Below are 22110 nucleotides of genomic sequence, written 5' to 3'. Positions count from 1 at the left end.
AGAATATTTAAGCTATTCAGCCCAGACAAGCATAAGCATTTCTTCTCCCTCTGCCCTCATCTAGACAAGGCAGATAAATTAGAAGACCCGATAGCTAACACAAGAGATTGAACATTTATTTCATGATAAAAGTTCAGCAGATAAAACTATATACAGTAAACCATGCACGCTATCCAATTCCACAAACATTTAAAACCTGATTAAAACAGTCTGCACAACGGTGGGACAGCAGGACAGCAGCTTAACGAGGGACATAGTCATGTTTGTATTTTGGATGCTTGTTGTAGCCTACTCTCTCTCCAGCAATAAGGCTCTGGATCACCCACTCTTGTGAGACAACAGGCAACCTTAATGCTTCTGCGCACTTCAAGACAACAGCTGGGCAGGAAAGATCAGTCACCACCACATCATAAACACCCAATGCAATATCTGCGTATGAAGAAAGAGGTGCTGGTCAGGTAAAAAAGAAAAAGGCTCTTCCTTGCAACAGCAGATAAGTCTGTTTAAGTACCATGCTACCATCAATCTCCTTAACATCTCCCATTGCTAACCTATGAATTCTTTGTTAGAAATTAAGACAAGCTGTACAGCAACACTGGGCATTGGAAAGTAAAGGACTCCCCCTAGTGCAGACAGAAGTTAACAGTAAACTAGTAGCCAAGATTACAAGCAGGAGCAGTTAAACATGCATTCTGACCTCAGGCTGCAATACTAGGGCCTACATCCCATACAGAGAAGCAGCAAGTTGAAGGTGTATACAGGAATTCAGAAGAACATAAAAACAATTCAAGTGGCCTACAGAAGGCCCAGGAGCAATTCTTTAAGGCTGATAGCCTGTATCCTCAATTGCTGCAGCATAGCATTCACTGGAAGGTAGACCTGTATATAATCCAGATTACATTCAGGGAGAGAGCTAGTGTCAGCATTTTGCCTTACTTTATGCTTATAGACATGCTTGTAAGCCATCCCAAATGATTTTTAAAACCATACTGGACAGTGCAGCAGCATAGGATTTCCAGCTACTAGAGAAAGCCAATGAGTACCTTTGTTGTTAGCATTTGAAAAATGCTGTTTAACAGAAGATGCTCCCCCAGTCATAAGGATTTCAGACCACAGATCCAGGAAGTTCTGCTGCTGATCTGATACCAGGAGAACCTTTAGGTTATGGAACGGGTTTTCTCGTGGGTGCCTATGGAAGAAAAAATTGCATACTGTTAAAAATACCTGATAATCTTATGGCCTTCCAATATTTAAAGGGAACTAATAAACAGGAGGGAAATCAACTTTTTATATAGGTAGACAGTAATAGGACAAGCGCGAATGGTTTTAAACGAAAGGAGGGAAGGTTTAGTAGATGTCAGGGGGAGAGTGGTGAGGTACTGGAACAGGTTGCCCAGAGAAGTTGTGGATGCGCCATCCTCAGAGGTGTTCAAGGCCACCTTGAATGGTGCCCTGGGCAACCTCATCTAGTACATGATCTAGCAGTTGGCAACCCTGGCTGCAGCATGGGGTTGGAATCAATGATTGCTGAGGTCCTTTCCAACCCAAGCCATTCTATGATTACATGATAATTACAGATTTTGAGGACCATTATTTACCTCCCCATGTCAACTGATTGGCTCCCATATTATTACTTTTAATATGGTAACAGCACACATTCCTGAAATACCTGAACAATTTTCCTCTATTTACAGATAGTGAACAGAGCTAGACCACACTGTCAACATGTGCACATATACATGTGGGCATGCATATGCATGGATGCAGCCACCTGAATGCAGTTAGGCTAATCTCTCTGATCCTGAACAACCTATTTCATGCATATCCCAAACACCTCAGCTCTGATAGGGCCAAGCAAACCAGCATCAGTCTCCAGACCAAGAGACTCCAGGGATTTGAAATCCGCTTCTGTCTGCTTGCCACTGTCTCCAAGGACTCTCAAAACAGAACAGGATTAAGTTCTGTAGAAATGCCAAGAAAGTATCCTGAATTCAAAACATGCCAGTGAAAAAGTTGCAATAGTATTGCTCTCCTTTATCACTTTCTAAGCTATCAGAGAGATTAGCTAAGCAAGTGGAAAGTCTTGTCTGAATTTCATCTTTAAGAGACTGAAGTCTCTCTTCCTGGGAGACTCTTTTTGTGCATACAGCAGCCAAATCCACCTTGGTGTTGGAGCTACATCCCAGGAAAAGAAACAAAAAAGCTATTTCTATACAAATGGCAGACATGGTGAGCAGTACTACAGACATCTTCAGTACTTGCAATACTCAAAAGCTAACGAAGCATAATATCTCCCTCTCCTGAAATCCTTAGCCTGTGCACTTACATCTTGGTTATTACTTACAACACTTACCATTCTAGCAATTTTTGCTCCTGCAGGCTATAACCAGCTGGCAAAAGGTAATTCCGGTAATTCTGAAGCTGGTTAGCATGACAGCTGTCGTAAACCCAGATATGAGACACACAAGGGATCCCTCGGGCAAGGCACAGCAAGTATTTCCGTGTTCGACAATGCTGATCCGCAATTAAAAGACACTGATACGCTGCATTACACTTCAGGAGAGATTAAAAGAAGACCACGTAAAATGGAAATAAAGTGCTTGGAAAAAAGCCTTGAAATTATCTGCAGCTGAACAGTAAGAAAGAAAACAAATAAAACACTTTTCACAGCCCTACCGTGTGAGAAGTGAATTCAATACAGAGACCAGAATAACCTATTCCAAGCTGTGCAGCACAGAGTAAAAACTCCATCTATTGTTTTTGTATCATATCTCTCTTCCATTTCAGATAAAGGAAGAGAAACATCTTTTAAACTATGCCTTTAAGTCAGTAAAGACGACTGGATCCTCAGGCAAGATGCTCCAACAACAGTTTACATTTTTATTAAAAACAAGAAATTTTTTTTGTGAGGAAAAGTAAAAAAAAAAAAAAATAGTAAATCGATCATCTGCCCTGAAGTATGCACAACATTCTTCTGGCTTTGCCTGCAATCTTATGCTCTCTAAATAAAACTTCAGGAAAAGAGTTGTAAACTAAACAAAGAAGTTACAGATTTATTCTGGGTGCTATCATTACTTGTAGACTCTGTCAGTATCACTACATCAACCTTGAATTTCACACAAGACTAGGATAAATTCCTTTGTATAAATTTAAATAGTAAACTTCAATTATTTGATAAACTGGATTTGTTCTTACAAACCATAGATCAAGTGCCATTCTTGACAAGATGTGTTTAATACATTACAGTACTGCTGATGGGTACAACTACAATATCACTCCTAAGGTCTTTACCAGCTGTAAAGTGAATCTGTATTCTGGTAGTGTTACTTTGAACCTCTGAAGTTAACTGGCCTATATTACTAACAGTCATTTCTTTATAGACAGGTTATCTCAAAACAAATTTGCAGTAAATTAACTGCCATTTTGCGTGGTGATCAACTGTTGGATTAAGCTGACCCATTATAATCTATAAAAGCAGCTAATATTCAGTTTTCATATTTTGTTATATGCATAGATACACACACACACACACACAGAAATGAATACATAAACATGCACGCATTACATTTGAGATCCAACCAGCCAATGTGAACTTCTGTCCTTTGTGTTTATCTAGACAGTGACACTTCTCCTGTCATGACCATTTTGTGGTAATTATGATTACTGGCTAGGTGGTCACACTCAAAGAGCTGTGGTCAACAACTCAATGTCCAAGTGGAGACCAGTGATGAGTGGCATTCCTCAGGGATTAGTGCTATTTAACATCTTCGTAAGCAACACTGACAGTGGGATTGAGTGCACCCTCAGCATATTTGCAGATGACACCAAGCTGTAGAGCACAGTTGACACACAAGAGGGAAGGGATGCCATTCAGAGGGACCTGGACAAGAGAGGTGGGCCCATGCCAACCTCATGAAGCTCAACAAGGCCAAGTGTGAGGTCCTGCACCTGGGCTAGAACAATTTCAAGCAGCAATACAGGCTGGGCAGAGAAAGGTTTAATAGCAGCCCTGAAGAGAAGGATTTGGGAGTGTTCAACATGAACCAGCAACGTGCACTTGCAGCCCAGGTGGCCAACCATATCCTGGGTTGCATCAAGAAAAGTGTGACCAGCACATCGAGGGAGGTGATTCTGCCCCTCTACTCTGCTCTTCTGATACCCCACCTGGAGTACTGCGTCCAGTTCTGGGCTCCCAACACAAGAAAGACATGGAGTTGTTGGAGCAAGTCCACGAAGATTAATTAGAGGGCTGGAGCACCCCCCTACAGGGAGGGTAGGAGAGAGCTGGGGCTCCTCAGCATGGAGAAGAGAAGGCTCCGGCAGACCTTATAGCAGCCTTCCAGTACCTGAAGGTACTTTCTACAGGAAAGCTGGGGAGGGACTTTTTATGAGGTCATGTAACAACAGGATAAGGGGAAATGGCTTTAAATTGGAAGAGCGTAGATTTAGGCTAGGTATCAACAAGAAATTATTTACTATGAGAGTGGTGAGACACTGGAACAGGTTGCCCAGTGAGGTTGTGGATGACCCCTCCCTGGAAGCATTCAAACCCAGGCTGGATGGGGCTGTGAGCAATCTGGTCTAGAGGGAGGTGTTCCTGCCTATAGCAGGGGACTGGAACTAGATGATCTTAAACGTCCCTATCTACCCAAACCATTCTGAGTCTACAAATTCCATTTGCCTGTTCTGCAATCTGAAATTTCCTCCATATTTACTGACTTACCACCTCACATCATTCCTCACATAAGAGGGTATACTTTCAGCTTCTTCTTGATACCTGGTCAGATTCTGACAGCTGTTTTCCATCATGAGTCATTTATTAATAGCAGATCTGTTGCTTTCCGGTTTCAACTGTTGTCACCCCATAATGTGTTTCAACAGGAGCTATCCTACCCATCCCATTCTACTTGACTCCTACTTAAACTATACAGTATTTCCCATGGAGACAAGAACTGCCTCTAGCTGTCCAGTTTCCCCAGGTAATGCCTTAGAATTATCACCATTAAATCACAACACACTGAATCACATTGAAAGTTTAATTATTCGTTTCCATAAGAACTGTTTAATTTACTGAAGTTTACCTGCTATTCATCAGAAAGTACCAAAAAGGGTAATGAAAGAGAGAGAGCTCTATAGGAGCTCTTTCTTCTACATCTCATCTACCACCTCGGCTTACCATTACACAGCCAAAACACTGACATGGCAAAACAACTGTATATATAGAAAGAGAAAACGCTTAACATACATCTTGACTAACAAAAAAAATCCTGAGTTTCTCATTGTGCTGCTGAAAACCATTGTGGATGGTGCTGCTTTTCAAGAGAAGTCTCAAGGCTGAAAAATGTGCTGACAGAAGTCTCAAAGTTTAACAAAGGCAAATCTTAAGTACCACACCCGGGTAGGAATAACTCCAACACGAGTACAGGCTGGGGACTCATCAACTGATAACTAGCTTTGGAGAGAAGAACACGGAGTTCCAGGTGGAAGACAAATTGAACGTGAGCAAGTGAAGTGTCTTTGCAGCAAGCCAACCAGTATCATTGGCTGTATTAGGAAAAACATCACCAGCCAAGGAAGGTTATCCTGCTGCTCTATGCAGAACTGGCAAGACCAGATCCATACAATTAGATTCCACAATACAAGAAAGACACAGACATCAAAGAAGCAGACCCAGCCAGGAGTTACTGAGATGATCTACGAATTGGTGCATCTGATATACAAGACGTTGAAAAAGCTGGACTTGTTTAGGCATATGAAGAGACTTCCAGGTGGTCTCACCAATGCATATTAATGACTGACAGGAGGACACACAGAAGATGGAGACAAATGATATTTGATGATATCCACTTAAGACAAGATACAAATTTAAATACAGATAATTCCATTTAAATATATATGTATATATATACACACACACAGATATACACACACACACATTTTTTTAACTGGAGATGGTCAAACACTACAACAAGATGCCCAGAGAGGCTGTGCAATCTCCAGCCTCAGGATATCCAATTGGACAAGGTCCTGAGCAACTTGCTCAAGTTCGTCCTGCTTACAGCAAGGTGCTGGAGTAGACAATCTACAGAAACTCCTTCCAATCTCAACTACTTTGACTATCGTTTTATAATTTAGTGAGCAAGCCTTTACCTGTGTTTCATTAAAGTCTTCCAGGATATAGCCAGCTCCTGCTCGCAGCTGCTGTGCTATATAATGTTTGTTGTATGGAGTCATCTCTAAGAATTCTAAAACAGAAATAGAAAGTTAAGATTTTGGCTATAATCCACTCACATCCACAGAAAAAGGTAACAAAGGGAAACATGACTACTAGCCTAGCTAGCCAAGTGAGCACTTTGTGACTTTCTTTATGCTGAAGTTCACTGTGTAGAACACAAGTACTTTAGCAAAGGCAAACTGCAGCAACCCATTCATACTTTCATTCAAGTCCCCTCTTTCCCAGCATTATCGCTCATCTCTCAAAATCTTGCTTCTCGTATGACATTTTTCTCAGACTGCTGGTCTCACCTTTCTTAGTTTGCTGAGCAGCCTTATAATCATCACTGATACAACATCATACATTTCAGGCTGTAAATTCTCTAAAACAGAGACTGAGTCTTAGCTCCTTTCTGCAAAGGATTAGAGAGCAAAAGGGTCAAACAAGCACTTACAAATGCCTGACCAGACTGCATCCAGCCCTTTCCCTACAACCACAGCATTCCACTTGAAAATATAATAGGTAAGGTTCACCTCACCTTCTTCCTCCTCACTACTCCCTGCAGGACCATCTGAAGGCTTCTGGCAATTGACCAATTTGTCACTGGGTGTTGCCATGGTGAGGAGAAAGGCATAGCCCAAAAAGAGGGTCTTGTTGTGTGGCAATGGTCCATGATGGTCCTCCAGTACTGGGGGATCTACAGCATCTGCACCTTCACAGGTGCTCACAAACTCCCCTGCTCTCACAGCCCCTGTGGACAGATGGAAGCGCCATGAGTCTCACTAGTCAGGTTCAGCACAAAGACCTGCAGAAGGATATAGGATACATTCAACTTCAGTTACTTTACTGGAGAAGACAGAGAGACAGGACTTGGTTAGGATTCGACAAGGATAGGTTGGTATCTTTTACCCTTACAGTTGCAAAGACTCTTCAAATCAAAATTAGTGAGTGACTAATGGGACAATATTTCAGGTTACTGATAAGACTGCCAAAGAAAAGGACCCTTCATGGCATTAAGTGTAAAGGCACTTTAGAACTTAACAAACAGTAAGTTAAGAAAGGAGACAGGCAACTAAAAAGATTCTCACCAGGCTTTACTGCTGTTGACTTACGGCCACGTTTAGCTGGGGACCTCTCTTCCTCAGAAGCAACAAGTTTCCTCTTGCCAGAAAGCACACCTGGTGGTGCACGTGGACTTTCCATCCCTTTACGAGTGGGAGTCGTACTACTGCTGGAGGTGCTGGGAGAGACAAGGTTACTGCGGCGCTTCCGCTTCCCCTCCACAAGATTATCTGTAATATAAGGTGAAAATTAAACTAGTCACCTGCTGCCATCTAACTCCATGACCTTCACTCATCCAAAGACAGCTAAACTCTCCCTTCCTGCTCTGTTCAGCCCAGCCAATCAGAGCTCCACACATCTGCCAGCTCTTTTTAGACCAACCAGGCAACATGCAGCACAGCTTCCTGCTCTTTGGGTTTCTGCATGTGCTGTTCCCAGCCTTTTCAGCCCTACCCAGAGTGCAATAATGCTTCTTGCCCTTTACAGTCCAGCCAATGAGAGTGCAGTGTTGCTTCCCACTCTTTTCAGCCTGATCACAGCATGGCACTACATTCCATCCTTCTCATTCCTGTCAGAGAACAGCACTACTACTTCCCACCCCTTATCAGCCGAACCAATGAGTGTGGTGCTGCTTCCTGCTCTTCATATCCCAACCAGAGCACGGCACTTCTTCCCTCCCTTCTCAGCCCAACCAGAGCACAGCCCTGCTTCCCGCTCTCTGCAGCCCAACCAATCATAGTGTGGTTCTACTTCCCGCCTTTTCAATTGAACCAGAGTACCTTGTTGCTTCCTGCCCTATTCTATCAGTACCCAGCATTGCTCAGTCCAGAGTGCAATGCCACTTCTCACTCTTCTCATATCAACCATAGCACAGTACTTGTTCCTGCCCTTTACAGCCCAGAGAGTGGAGCTGCATCCTACACTTTTCAGTCCAATCATACCACCAAGATATGCTTCCTGCACTTTTCAACCCCATCACTGCACGCTGCTGCTTCACACTCCTCTGATCCCAACTTCCAGAGCACTGTTGCTGTATCCCAGCCTTTACAGCCCAACCAATCAGAACACCGCACCTCCTAACACTCTTCCCAGCCCAATTGATCAGAGCACAGTGCTGCTTCTTGCTTTTCTCATCCCAACCTACCACAGCACAGCGCTGCTTCCCACCCTTTTCGGACAAACCAACCCGTGTGCAGCACCTATTCCTGTTCTTTTCAGTCCAAGGAAAGCACAGTGCTGATTCCCACCCTTTTTGATCCACCTATTCAGAGCACAGTGCCACTTCTTGCTCATCGCATCACTGCTTCTCACCTTTTTAAGCTCAATCATAACACGTCGCTGCTTCCTGCTCTTCTCGTCCCAACCAATCATAGCATATCACTGCTTCCCATCCTCTTCAGTCCAACCAATCCATGCACAGCATTGTTTCACTGCCTTTTTAGCCCAACCAGAACACAACACTGTTTCTCCCCCCATTCAGTCAATGAGAGCTCAACACTGCTTCCCACTCTTCTCAGCCGAACCAATCAGCAGTGCCACTGCTTCCTGCACTTTACAGTCCAACTGTGCAGTGTTGCTCCCATCCTTACAGTTCAACCCATCAGAACACAGCACTGCTGCTCACTTCTCACAATCAGAACATAACACTACTTCCCAGCCTTATCAGTCCAACCAATCAGAACACTACTTCCATCAGTCCAAACAGAGCACAGCACAACTTCCCATCTTTTACAGCCCTAACCAAGCAAAGCATGGCACAGTGCTGCTTCTCATTCCTCTAATCCCAACAAACCAGGCAGCCTTAATCAGCAGACTGTGTCAAAGGCCTTGCTAAAATCTAGGTAGACTACAGTCACTTATCCACCAAATGGATCACCCAGTTATAGAAGGTGCTGACGAGGTTGGTCAGGCACTACCTGCTTTCCATGAACCCACCCATGTCTGTCAGGCCTGATTCCCTGGCTGTCCCACAAGTGCCATGATATTGCACTCCGGATGACCTGTTCCATAACTTTCCCTGGCACCAAGGTCAGGCTGACAGATTTGTAGTTCACAGAACCTAACAGCATCACCCCTTACCAAGACTGATGTCAGCTGCCTTAGTCAGGGGGGTGACAGGTTCATAAGGGCCTAGCCCAAACTGCTCTCGGAGCTTATTTCCTTGTTCCAGAGACAGAATAACAGCCATTCGCTTGTACCACTTCCTCTGACCTTCCTTTTCAATGCAGTAATATAGCTCTCCAGACTCCTTCCGGTGTCCCTTCACTACACCTGACAAGACAACAAATGACATTATTAATCTAAGACACTCAGGTGCGGGAGCACTCATTTCTCACTGGATTGGGCAACTTGAGAACTCGAGGACAACTCTTACCTGCACTGAAGTACTCATCCTCTGACAGCGCAGTTACCTCAGTCTCCAGTGGGATAGGGTCACAGAGTAAAATATCTTTTCCTAGTACATCGCATTCATACCCATCATCAAAGAGAAGCTTGTACTTCCCTGCTCCAACATCTTGGGTAATTGTTCCAGAATAGAAGTACCCATTTGAAGACCACTTTGCTACAACCCTTAGGCCCACAAAGCTGCTCCCAGCAGATGAGTCTGCACAGTCTGAAGGCCCAGCCACCACTTGTAATGGGATTTCTGGAGAGTCACTTCGACGTAAGGCACAGAAGCCAGATGTGTCAGATTTCTCCCCTCCATCTGGTAGGCGAACTGTACGAACAAATGATTTCTCCTCAGGTGATCCTGTAGTTGAGAGATCCTCTACAACAGGAATTCCAGCTAAATCTCTATAGAAAACACAAAAACAGTCCCAGAAGGAACAAAAAAGTTACAAAACAAAGAATATGTGCTACATGCCTGCTGCTGCTACATGCTACCACCAAAAATTACCTCCTGAAACACTTGATTCATTTTCCATCACATTATGACAGTAGCTCCCTGTTCTCTTCCTTAACAATAAATTAAGTTTACAACATCCCTTTCCCACAGTACCTTGTTCCAGTTGATCGGGACGGTGGGCGGCCTCGTCTTCCTCGCCCACGAGGTGTCCCCGGTGCTTTGCCACTCTGGCGAGTACCGAGCATAGAGTCCTCCTCTTCCTCACACAGAAGTGCTGCTCCTGCCTGGCTAACTCTGAGAGGAGATACTGGTTGACCAACTCCTTTCCTAGGGCTAGAGAAATCATGAATTCAGTTAGCCATTCTGAAAAAGAGATGCTGCTTCACTATACTCTCCCATTTTCACCATGATCTGACACCTGGACCAGGATTTTGCCATATCCCTTCTAAACTCTTAAAGAACATAGGCAAAGTAATGCATCACAAGGAATCCACCACTATGGAAAAAAAAACAGATGGAAAAATAAAGACTGTTTCATTATTTCTGTTCATCAACAGAAAAATCCCTGGTTTAGGATCTATCCCTGCTTTATATTCTACCCAATCCAGCTGTTCACTTCAGCAAAATACCTTATCTTCCACTCTCAAGGCTCTTCACATACCTTAGTTTTCCTAAGACACCTCTGCCAATGGGTAACGCAAACTCTCCACTTTCTGTACCACACACTTTCCCTTTGACAGCACCAGTTCCTCGTGCTGAACTGCTGCTGCTGTGTGTGGCAGAGAGACCGCTGCTTGCTCCACTAGATGTGCGGTGGAGGCTTGAGGCCTTAGAAGAGAAGGAGCTGACATCACCAAGGTCTCCTGAGGTCAGCGATGAGCCAACTGTAGTTCTAGAGGAGGATGTGTCAGTCTCAGACTCCTGGCACTCCACTACAGGCTCCTCAGTTTCCTTGTGAGGAAAAAAAAAAGCAGTCACTTTGAAGGTGATGAACTTGCTAGATGGAAGCTCTGCAAACATGAGGCAAGAGCACAGACAAGTTGAGAACACATTCATGAGAATGAAGACAGCCATGCAGATTGAGTCTGGACTGATCTATGGCAGACAGCAGCTCTGACCATACAGCAGCTCCCATATGAAGACATCACATGAAAAAAATAAAAAGTCACCAGGATACAGGTTGGATGACTACAAATTCAAAGCCATAAATTAGTCTGGCTTTGAATAATTTCCACCCTTTCAGAGTGAGAGAGTGCGACAACTATTTGAGATACTAGCAGTCACTGGTTACTAGTAATCCAAGATCAATTACCAGAGAGCTAATCATTTGGAGCTATTGAAGTTTCATGGATATACGTGTCAACAAAATACTGATACCAAATGTTGACAGATGAATTGAAAACAGTTATACAGTTGTGTTCACATAGCCTATGCAAACACATTTAAGGAAGTTTAATTACGTATTTCAATATTACAATAAATCATTTCACGTTTAGTGGTAAGTATGAAGGCATAACTAACTAATTTTTCCTCTTTATGCCATTACTCGTAGCAACGCAGCACAAGACACTTACGTTTTTTACCTGTATAACAGAATAGCAGTAAGGTTTTATTGCTAGCAGGCCAATAAGATTACCACGTATATCAGATCAGCATCCGTTGACTATTCTTTGAATTTCCCAACAGATCTTTTGATGAATGAATGGAACATACAGCGACACAAGCATACTAGAAATTGGCTTGTTTATTTTTTGTGTTTAAGATGCTTTCTAGAATCCGATCCACAGGACTCAAAAGTCTGTGGACCACAGGTGAGAAGTAACACAGAGCTGCAAAACATACCGAGCAGCCTGAAAATAGTTCAATTTTACAGGTAGATGTGATTTTTGCTAACAGTTCCTGCTCATTCTGAAGTCTCCATTCTGACAAAAAGCTAAGAATTTTAAAATAGCTAGAAGCTCACAGTAAAGTCTTCTGTTCTGTTCCTTGGGAATTAAAACAAAAAGTGTCATCAGAATACAGTAACAGGCACAAAATACACCAGCAACACATAAAACCATGCAGCTTTCCACATACATAGAATGGTCTGCATGTTTGCTCACAGAGACAGATTTGTCATCACAGCACACTCATTTGCTCACTAATGCTTTCTGCAGCCACAATGTTTTCATTTTCATTACTTCATTCTTCAGCCAACATGCTATTTAATTTAACCCTGGAAACGGGAACTTACCTCAACTACCTTCCGGTCCACCTCTGCACCATTTACATAGTAAACATCTGTTATAACACGGGTAACCACAGTGCGCACCTCTCGGATAGTTCGCACGTGGCGACGCTGAACCTGGCCTCTGGGAGGGTGAAGAAGGTTAAATTCATCCTCTCCCTGTAATAAAGAGGATAAATTAAAATCAGACAACCACCAAAATCAATTTCTGTGTACAGCCATCTCTACAGTACAGTTCTTTCCCCCACAAGCACTGTGGTAGGAAACCTTTCACCATCTTGTTGAAAAATCAGATGCAACATGAAAGACCTTGAACAAGGGAGAAGCAAACATTTTTTTCATTTGTTGAGGGGTAAGGGAAAGGAAATCACAGCAGTTCAAGGAGGAAACAGCTTAGTACAGCTTCTGATGTTCATTCCATATACTCTCAGATCCAAAAATCAAAACCATTACGCAGTGTATTGATGGCTGTCTAATCTCCTATTTCCCAGAGGGCGCACGATTCTAAATTCAAGTTCAGAAAAAATAATTGTTGCAGTCCTTGTAATCTCAAGAAACCTGCAAAGAATAACTTCCAAGCAGTGACTTTTCTTGAGTCTGCAAGAAACTTTCTGAAATACTGATTTCAAAATTATTCATCTTGATAAAATATTTAACGAGAAGAGCTCTTCCTTGATGTGCTCACCCACTGTCATTGGATGGAGTGGCAGAATCAGCTGCCTGAAGTTCAATGGCACAAACAGGAGGCATCAAAGCCTTCAAGATTTCATGCCATTTCCTCCAACAAAAGGTAATTTTTTTTTTAAATACCATTATCGACATCTGGACACAAATACACAAAAAAATTACTTGCCATGTTTTCCTAGAAAATATTGAAACATTTACTTTCCAAACTTCACTGCTGAGTACTGCTACCTTAGCAGTTGTCTACTGCTGATAGAAAAAAAATCTTGTGATATTAAAGTGGTCTTTTGGCTTTTTTCAGTTGAGAAAAGTTGGTGAGTTTACTAACTGCAGGAATACTTCACTGTGTTAAGGTAGTAGAACTTAATACAGGCAGCCTTCATCCCACCTGACTGTGTAAAGAGTCTGTGTCTTCTGCAGAGGTATTCACAAGCTTTTGTTCACCCTCCTCAGTTTGGATGTTTACATCTTGTCGCCCAGGTCTTTGCCCACACATGCTGGTTCCCACGTCCACTTGCCTACAAGCTCCTTCTGCTGTTTGCGTTGCTGTTGTAACAGTTGTTGGGGTAAAAAAGTCCGCTGTAGTTTGAATCTCTTTATTATTGGTACCAGCCTGCTTCCCTTGGCTTTCATCAACTGCAACCACTTCACTTGGTTTCTGCTGCATTCTTGCCCCTTCTTCTATCTGCGTGGTTACAATACCACCCTCCACCGACTCTTTCTGTTCTGTACAAGAAGGTTGTTGATGGCAGCCCTGCTGCAGCCTCTGAAGTATTAGGAGCTGTCCACCACTGTCATCTGCTCTTTCTTGATGATCACTAGGATTCTCACATATTTCAGCATTCTTTTCTGTGCCAGGAAAGCTGAATAGGTTCCCCCTGCAAGCCAGTTATACACAGATCAAAATTACTGATTAAAAAAAGCAAGACACCCAATACTGTCACCCAGGTGAAAGTACTACTGAAAAAAACAGCAGTGCAACCATCCAATTGCTTCTTAAGATTGCACACTGAGTTTTCAAATTATAAAATAACCTCAGCACCTCTTAAGTGACTCATATGGGGGCTGGAAAAATGGCTGACACTACAAAAAAATTAGGAGTTTTTACATACGCTAATAAAACAAATGCTTCACATAACAGGCACCATCTGTGCAAAATGTTTCTGGAAGTCAAGCCATACTGACATTGTTGCTACAGTTTGCTCTGGCACTCCATTAGTTTGAAATAGGTAATCACACCCACCAAGAAGAGGCAGGGGCATAAACACAAACTCCAGTATTTCTTGTCAACGGTGCTATTGAGCATTATACCAAACGTACATACCAAGTCCTACTAGAAACACATACCTAACAAGCTTTGAGGAGTGACTATCCTACATTGTCTGTACACTGTCCAGCACTGGAATCCTCTAGTCATTATAATATTTAGAATAATCATTCAATACTCTTGCAATATAGGTTACTCTTTCTCCATAGGTAAAAACCTCACTGCCTTCATCAGAAGACAGAAAGCAAAACAGTGAAGCAGCAGATTTCTATACTAGGTCATGCAGCCAGCACCTCTATCCTTATTGGCTGTGCAGGACTACAGCCCTTTAAAAAAGGAACCACAGACAACAAAAAAATATATGGACTTAGAAGACAGGCAGTAACAAAGACAATAATAAGTCACAAGACCTGGAGAAAGGAGCAAGAAAAAGATATGGAAGCAGTATTATCTCATCCCTCCCAAGCTCCAGATTTACTGAAGCTTATCAGTCAGCTGGAATCACATCACTACTCACTCAAAAAGTCTGATGATTAAGTGTGATACAGACACAGTACTTATTATACTCAGCCCACTGCGCCCAACCTTTTAAGTTACCTAGACTCAAGATAATGACTTTAGCACAATTTTGTTGATGCAGAAAAACACACAAGTGCAGGTAAATCCAAATACGACTGGCGGGCAAAGACTGTAAATAGTTACCTAAATGGAGAAGCTGAAAGGCTGCGATCTCTAGCCTCTTCCTCTCGCCGAACTTCACAGACACGACTAAACACAGATGATGCTTTCTGGGAGCTAGCAATGCAGATTAAAAAAAAAGCACATCTAAGAGTATGAAAATACAACAAAACTACAGCTCCTTAAGGCAACAACAACTGGCTTTGAATTTGTTGACTTATATGACCACAGAACAAATGCTATGGTCAGACTCAAAGATCAAGAAACATCTTGCATAAGCACTTCTGTCACTTCTGCCAACAACCTCACAGCCAAGAGCAATGTAGTGACTGCAGAAAATGGAGGGTGAAAAACTGCAGCATTATCAGGAGTTTCACCAACCACTACCTCCAGTAGCCATTGGGGAACACCACTAGATAATTTACAGCTTAACTTAGGATCTTCACAACACAGCAAAAATACGAGGACTAAGAGTCATAACACAGACCCTGAGAGTTCAAGTTCAATCTACACCTAGAGAGGCAACTTATCCTCAAAAAGAGTTTATTTCAAAGTTTTCTCACTGCTTCAAACCATTACATTCACTTCAAGAACTAGAGACAGCGTCCTCCAACTCAGGCTATTATCAGTACTTACAAAACATACAGCCCAAAAGTTACAATCAAGCAGCAGTAGGCACTGTGGAAATACACTACACAGCAACCAGCCTCTGAAACTGTATTACTTACATAAGAGATAAAATAGATACATACAGAGGAAAAGATCAAGGGAGTAACTTACATTTTGGTCAACAAATTAAACTGTGATCTCAGTACATCAGTGACTTTATGTTTCTTCTATCAGCCTCACACCAAAAAGAATTTTCTTTCAGAACTCCTCAGAGCTGAGATTCTTTGCAGAAAATTGACAGTAAGAAAAGAGGAAACCATGCGTTTAAATATAAGAGCTGGATAGTGCAGACTTGCATTCTGGACTGCACAAGACATCAATTTCTGTTCTGACTATAATCAAAATGAGGCAAAATGCTGACACTATCAGGAAGCACAAAGCCTGCAGTGAAACAGCAGGTGGGGCACCCACCCTGTGTCCATGCCTACATACTTAAACTTGATTGGAAAACTGAATAGTGTGTCTCACTTTAATTTTTAAACCCCTGTCCCTGGTAACGAGTAGGAAAAGGATCTAACCAGATTTCTGCATCAACTCTGCACAGCAACAAGCCTGGTTACCTGGCAGCAGCAGCAGATCCAGTTTTCCTGTCACTGGCTGTGGGCTCTGAAACAAGAGGGAAGGGAGAGAATTTCAGTGCCAGTCTCTGTCTTTCCAAGCACCCCATGCTCAGCTGAGAGGTCACACAAGGTCAGACAAAGCAACCCCAGACCTCCCCACCCAATTCACCATCATAGGCTTGAGCTTGTGTGTATTTCGTATATCAAGTTTTAGACTAACAGACGGAATGTGTTGCTGTTCCGATTAAGACATTGTCAAACTTGTGCATTCAAAGTATACTTCCAGTATCTTCTCTTTCCTTCAGCGTAATCTATTTTCTGTCTAGAGACATGGACGCTACACATCACAATTTTCAGACTGCTTGAAATACCCTTCCCCATAACAAAGGCCTCTCGTCTCACTCCAACCTTGCTTAAAGCACTGTACAAACAGTAAGAAATTTAAGTGACACTGTCCCAAAAGAAAAACAAGATTACAGAGACTGTCTCAGGGAACACCACAGAGAGGTTCTGAGTTAAGGCTAAGATCTAGTATAACTTGAGCATTCTGGTGCTTCACGCTCTTACTTTCCAAGCTGAATGGTAAGGACTCGTCGCTCCCATCATTCATGGGGGTAACAAGGTTCATTCGTAGAGAGAGTTTTACATCAGCCTCAGGAACTGCACAAGAATCTCCTTTTTCACACACTTCTGACACATCTGCTGACACCACTGCACTTTCCACAGTGACACTGTTGGTCCCCATTGTGCCCTCCGCTGTAACATCACTAGTTGCTATAGTGCTGTCTGGACACCTATCATCCACTGAAAACAGGAAAACAACAAAAAAAGTACAAATGCAAGGAGCCACCATGGTTTACACTGCCCAAGTATCATCCTCAGCTTGTGATGAGAATAATTTACTATTACAAAGCAGTAAAATATACCCCCCTTTATTCAGCAACTACAGGCTGTTGTTTCATGTGACCTTGGCAGAGAAAGTCTTGCAAAAAAGAATCACCTTGTCTAACTTTTTTCCTCTACTCAGAGGCGTCTTTTGTATTCCTTAATAGAGGTGTATACATGACTGTAATGAATACAAGGAGGATGTGCTTCATACAACCCAATACTCAAGCAGCACTAGAGGAATGAGCCCTCGTCAAGGAGTACTAATGTCTTCTTCACTATAATATCCTATCATAGTGAAGAAATTATCCTATCATTCTGCATCTAGAATCAAAAGCTTCTAAACAGGCTTTCACTGAAGAACAGAACTATTCAGATTAAACTTACCAATTGGTGTGCTGTGTCTTCTAGGTCCCATTTTAAGTTGGCCAGTGAGAGGTGGTGTTATGCTGGTCAGTGGTTGAATGGTATCACCCTCCTTTGGCAAAGTGAAATGAAATGGTGTTGCTAAAAGACATGGAGGGCCAACATTAATAATTTCAGGAGGATATTTCAGTTCAAGTACCAAAAGCATAGCTCACTATGGTGTAGAAATGAGGAAAAAGCATAACTGTGGTGCTATACTGTACAAAATCATCCTGAACAATTATAGTTACTGTCTTGGGACTGCTGCTCTAACGGATCTTCCTCACATTTTGTGTGGAAATTCTCTCTTGGTTGAAGACTGGACTGTGGTGGCCTTGATGGAATTACCTCCAGAATTTAGACAAAAATGAGGCTAAGTACAGCGACACAAGTTGAACTTTCATAGAATGCAGGTTTGCTTCAGAAACACTCGGGATTTTGCACAGAAAAACGACAGAAATGGAAATGAAGGTTAAGGCATAAATAAGTTGTTAGAGCTACATGTTGCCTGAATTAATAATCTGACCTCGTGCAAAATGATGTGATAACACCAAGGATAATGGAAGAGCAATTTACATCATCTAGCTGGATGTGTCCAAGAAGTTTTACATTGCCTCACACAACATCCCTGTGTCCAAAATGAGATGTAGACTTGACAGATGTATCACTCAGAAGAGAAAGAACCATGTGGGTGATTGCCTTCAAAAGAGTCACAGTCAGCAGCCCAGTGTCCAAGTGACAGCAGTGACAAGTGGTATCCCACAGGGGGCTGTACTGAGACCAGAACTACTTAACATCTTCGTTGGTGACACCAATAATGGGACTGAGTACACTCTCAGCAAGTCTGCTGACAACACCAAGCTGAGTGGTAAGACTGATCTGACAGACTTGGGAGGTGGGCCCACATGAACCTTGTGAAGTTCAAAAAGGCAACTGTACGATCCTACATCTGGGTAAGGGCAACCCCAAGCACAAATACAGGCTGGGCAACAAGTGAACAGAGCAGCCCTGTGGAAAAGGACTTCAGGGTTCCAGCAGACAAAAAACTGCAGTCAGCAGTATGTGCTTACAGCCAAGAAAACCAACCAAACCTCATCACTGTTTCTACTCCTGCTTCTTGGACTATTCTTGGAGATCCTTCTAGTCCTCATGCTATGTTGTTGCTTACTTATGTGTCCTTCATAGTCTGCTGACAAGCAACTAGACTTCCACTGGAAATAAGCGTTACTAGAACATTAAGAGAAGCTGGATGCTTTACAGCTCTTCACACCTTAATGAAGGAGCAATGCTTAAGGAAAAAAAAAAAGTACCACTGCATCCTTTTCCACCGTGTTTCAGGAGATAGCAGGCAGAACATCTCAAAAGCTTCAACTCCCTCCTAACACAGATCAAGTAGTGTAATACAAATACGTATTTTGCATATTTATATTATGCTACAACCAGCAGCATTAATTTCCAAATTCATTTTCTCCAAATATGACTTATTTTTCTATTCTCATGTTCAAATACCAACGTTGTTCTCTTGACTGTGACAAACTGCCAACAGAAATACCCACTCCCCACATACGAAATACCCTGGACTCCTTCACAGAAAAATTACTGTGAGATCTTAAAATGCCATACAATGAGATCACCTATGAACTTCCTGAGCAGTACTTTGACCAGATTCCTCCAGAGTATTATTTTCTACACAATAAAGCTATTTTTCCTTCTTTTCATTAGAGAAAACTATGAACATAGCATCAAAAACATCCAACATTCACCTTCATATTAAATAATCACGTAACAATTGGGTTGGAAGGGACCTGATAAGAGTCCCATCAGAATCAGGGAAGGGTCCCATGACGGATCCCTGAGGGACACTGCTTATCACCAGCCTCCACCCTGACACTGAGCCACTGGCCACAACATTCTGGCGGCAACCTTCCCACTAACTCCTTTTCTACAAATAGTCCGCCCTTCAAATCCATCTCTCTCCAATACAGAGATAAGGATACGACTGGGGACTATGCCAAAGGCCTTGCGTAAGTCCAGGTAAACAATATCAGTTGCCTTCCCATTGTCCACTGACACCACCACTCCATCATAGAAGGCCACTAGATTTATCAGGCACAGTCTTCCCTTGGTGAAGCCATGCTGGCTGTCTAATCACCTGCTTGTCCCTCACACACCTTAACGTGTCTTCCAGGAGGATCTGTTTCATGATCTTCCCAGGTACAGAGGTAAGTACAGGCCAGTGAGCCTTACCTGGGTCCTCCTTCTTCCCTGTGCATAGCTGCACAGCAAGACAGTGAAAAGATTGCTTTATTTCTTTAAAATCTGTAGTAGGTTAAGTTCCAGTCACAACCATCCATCATTTTAGCTTACTGCAAAAGACCTCATCCCAGTTAAAAAAAACCCCAAAGGATACATGAAGGAATGCTGCTGATTAACAGTTTGACTGTGAAAAGCCATTCAACTTCAAAAAAATGCTCTCAAGATATATTTGTTGTTTTAGATGCTATATGCATAGGCATCTCCAAAAAGAAAATCCTCCCCAAGAATGAAAGAAAAATAAACAAATTAAAAACTAAATGAACCAACCAACCAAGGAGACCTAAAAGAGGAAGCACAGACTACTACATTCTCTTTTCAAGAACACTAGTTTTGTTGCTTCAAGAAAGATCAAAGTTACAAAAATCCACCAGCATTGTCAAGGCCATAATACTGCAGGTTTTTAAAATTGCTGAGAGCTTCTACCACAAAGTAGCGAGTAGCTGTTAGGAACATTAATAAATTCATTGTACTTCACTCTTACCTGCAATAGTGCCGCAAAGGGGAAAAAGTACAGTCACATTATGCATGTAAGAGTAATCTGCAATGCTGCTCTGAAGGCTCACTGTTTAACGTGAATCGAGGACCAGTGCTGAAGATTGTACACACTGACATTACTCAAAGCATACACCTACGAATTACTAACCAAAATTCACTTACCATTGGAAGGACTGGGGGACTTAGCAGCTGTCTGCTCCTCCAGCTGCATCTGCTCTTCTTGCTCCAGATTCGTTGTCATAGCAGTAATCTCTGTATTCTTCAGCACCTGATTCTCCTGCTGAGTCACCAGTATGTCAGCTTCCCTCTCTTGCTGTGGTGGTTGAGTCTCCACTATCTGATGTAATTCTGAACTTTCCGCATGGCTTTTGGCGCACAATGCCATCTCGGATGGAATGTCAATCTTTAATTCAGGAAACAAATTGTGCTGTTCCAATAAGTCCCCTACAGAAGGCTTAGATAAAACTTCATTCAGCTTTGGCATGCTTTCTGAAGCAGCTTTACAGGACAGTTTATCCACATTCTTTGCCTCTCCAGTGCCAAAAGCACCATCTTTTACAGCTTCTTTTCCCCGGTATTCTGGTCCAATCTTTCCTAGGTCTTGGGTCTCAGACAGTTTTCTGCTATTTTTACAAGAACCACCAGCAAATTCTACTTCCATCTCTTCGTAGTGCTCTATCTTCCTTTCAAGAAGGAACTTCTGAGAAACAGTCATGTTAAGAGACTCTTCATTCATTTGCTTCTCTTCTATATGCATCTTCTCTTCCTGTTCTTCACACTGAGTCTCAGGAACTGCCTCATGTTGAGAACTCTCTTTCAGGGAAAAGCCCTTTAACTGAGCTTCTCTTCTGTCAGCACGGGACAAGGTCTCACGGTGAGACTGCTCCGTAGAAGCCCGACTTCCAGAAATACATCCACGAGCCTGATGGGCTGTAGGGGCTAATGTCCCATCTCCTGCTATGCCTGCACTACCTAACTGCATTACAGGCTTTCCTGCAGTATGTATATCCTCCTTTTTTGCTTTCTCACAGTTCTCAGACAGGGCTTGATGGCCTGCATCCAGCCTCATTTTTCTGTCATCATCCTCCTCCACAGAAGAGCATCTCAAGTCTGAAATACTGCATTCAGAAATCATCTGGATCTGTGTAGCTTCATTATCATGGCCAGTTTTCAGAGAGTCTGAACTGATTTCTGTGTTTGTAGGCTGGCTACATCCACTTGCAGAAAGCATCAGATTACAGGACTCAGAAGTCTGTGACACAGAGTCTTCCACAGGCACCTTTGACAAAGTATCCGTGGGTCCAGGAAGGTCTCCTGGTACACATGAACAGGTGGAAACAGCAGCTTTTTCTTCTCCCTCATTCTTCTCTGGGCTCTGAGTTGGAACAAAGATATCCTAGAGTTTATAAAAAAATTAAGTGAGACACAGAACATTAAGGTATCCCAAATAGGGCCATTTATTATTTTAGATGACAAAGGATTATGAAACAGAGCAAGCTCAGAACAAAACAATGGATAAAAAAAGATTTTTAATCCATAAACACAAGTGCCAACTGCAACACCCTCTCTGAGAAAAATTATAATTCATTACTTTTCAGTACCTCTGTAGCAGTCACACAAGGTCTTTAGTTCACCTCTCCCATTACCAAACTATGAAGCACAGGCAACTATGATAAATCAGTAGCTGGCTTTAGTCAAACTACAAAGATGATTTCCAGAACTCTTTGTTATAATCTATCATATTGGTATGAAAGCCACTCTCAGCTAAGGAGAAACACCTGCATCAACTACTGAAGTCTT

At 42.5% G+C, this 22110-nt stretch overlaps 1 protein-coding gene across 6 annotated transcripts in view; it reads right to left on the bottom strand.

Moving 5' to 3' along the window:
- Positions 1-95: 95 nt before the first annotated feature.
- TP53BP1 (tumor protein p53 binding protein 1) overlaps positions 96-22110 on the bottom strand; it is a 34320-nt gene continuing 12305 nt past the window's right edge. For 3 of the 6 annotated variants that reach the window (XM_015292141.4, XM_004943995.5, XM_015292143.4), the window contains 17 exons: positions 20473-21706; positions 17482-17601; positions 16777-17013; positions 16210-16255; positions 15005-15097; positions 13424-13913; positions 12358-12510; positions 10786-11075; positions 10278-10457; positions 9651-10072; positions 9356-9547; positions 7303-7506; positions 6753-6965; positions 6151-6245; positions 2354-2553; positions 1044-1189; positions 96-429 (listed from right to left, as the gene is read on the bottom strand). In XM_015292141.4, coding sequence (XP_015147627.2) covers positions 242-429; positions 1044-1189; positions 2354-2553; positions 6151-6245; positions 6753-6965; positions 7303-7506; positions 9356-9547; positions 9651-10072; positions 10278-10457; positions 10786-11075; positions 12358-12510; positions 13424-13913; positions 15005-15097; positions 16210-16255; positions 16777-17013; positions 17482-17601; positions 20473-21706 — 4503 coding nt within the window. In that variant the 3' untranslated portion in view covers positions 96-241. Of the gene's footprint in view, positions 430-1043; positions 1190-2353; positions 2554-2910; positions 5795-6150; positions 6246-6525; positions 6627-6752; positions 6966-7302; positions 7507-9355; positions 9548-9650; positions 10073-10277; positions 10458-10785; positions 11076-12357; positions 12511-13423; positions 13914-15004; positions 15098-16209; positions 16256-16776; positions 17014-17481; positions 17602-20472; positions 21707-22110 lie in introns of those variants that run through there. The other 3 variants (XM_413957.8, XM_040706717.2, XR_005862781.2) reach the window with 3 other exon arrangements.

This window comes from Gallus gallus, chromosome 10, assembly GCF_016699485.2.
Source record: "Gallus gallus isolate bGalGal1 chromosome 10, bGalGal1.mat.broiler.GRCg7b, whole genome shotgun sequence".
NCBI classification, from domain to species: Eukaryota; Metazoa; Chordata; class Aves; order Galliformes; family Phasianidae; genus Gallus; species Gallus gallus.
This window is presented reverse-complemented; position numbering and strand designations above follow the sequence as displayed.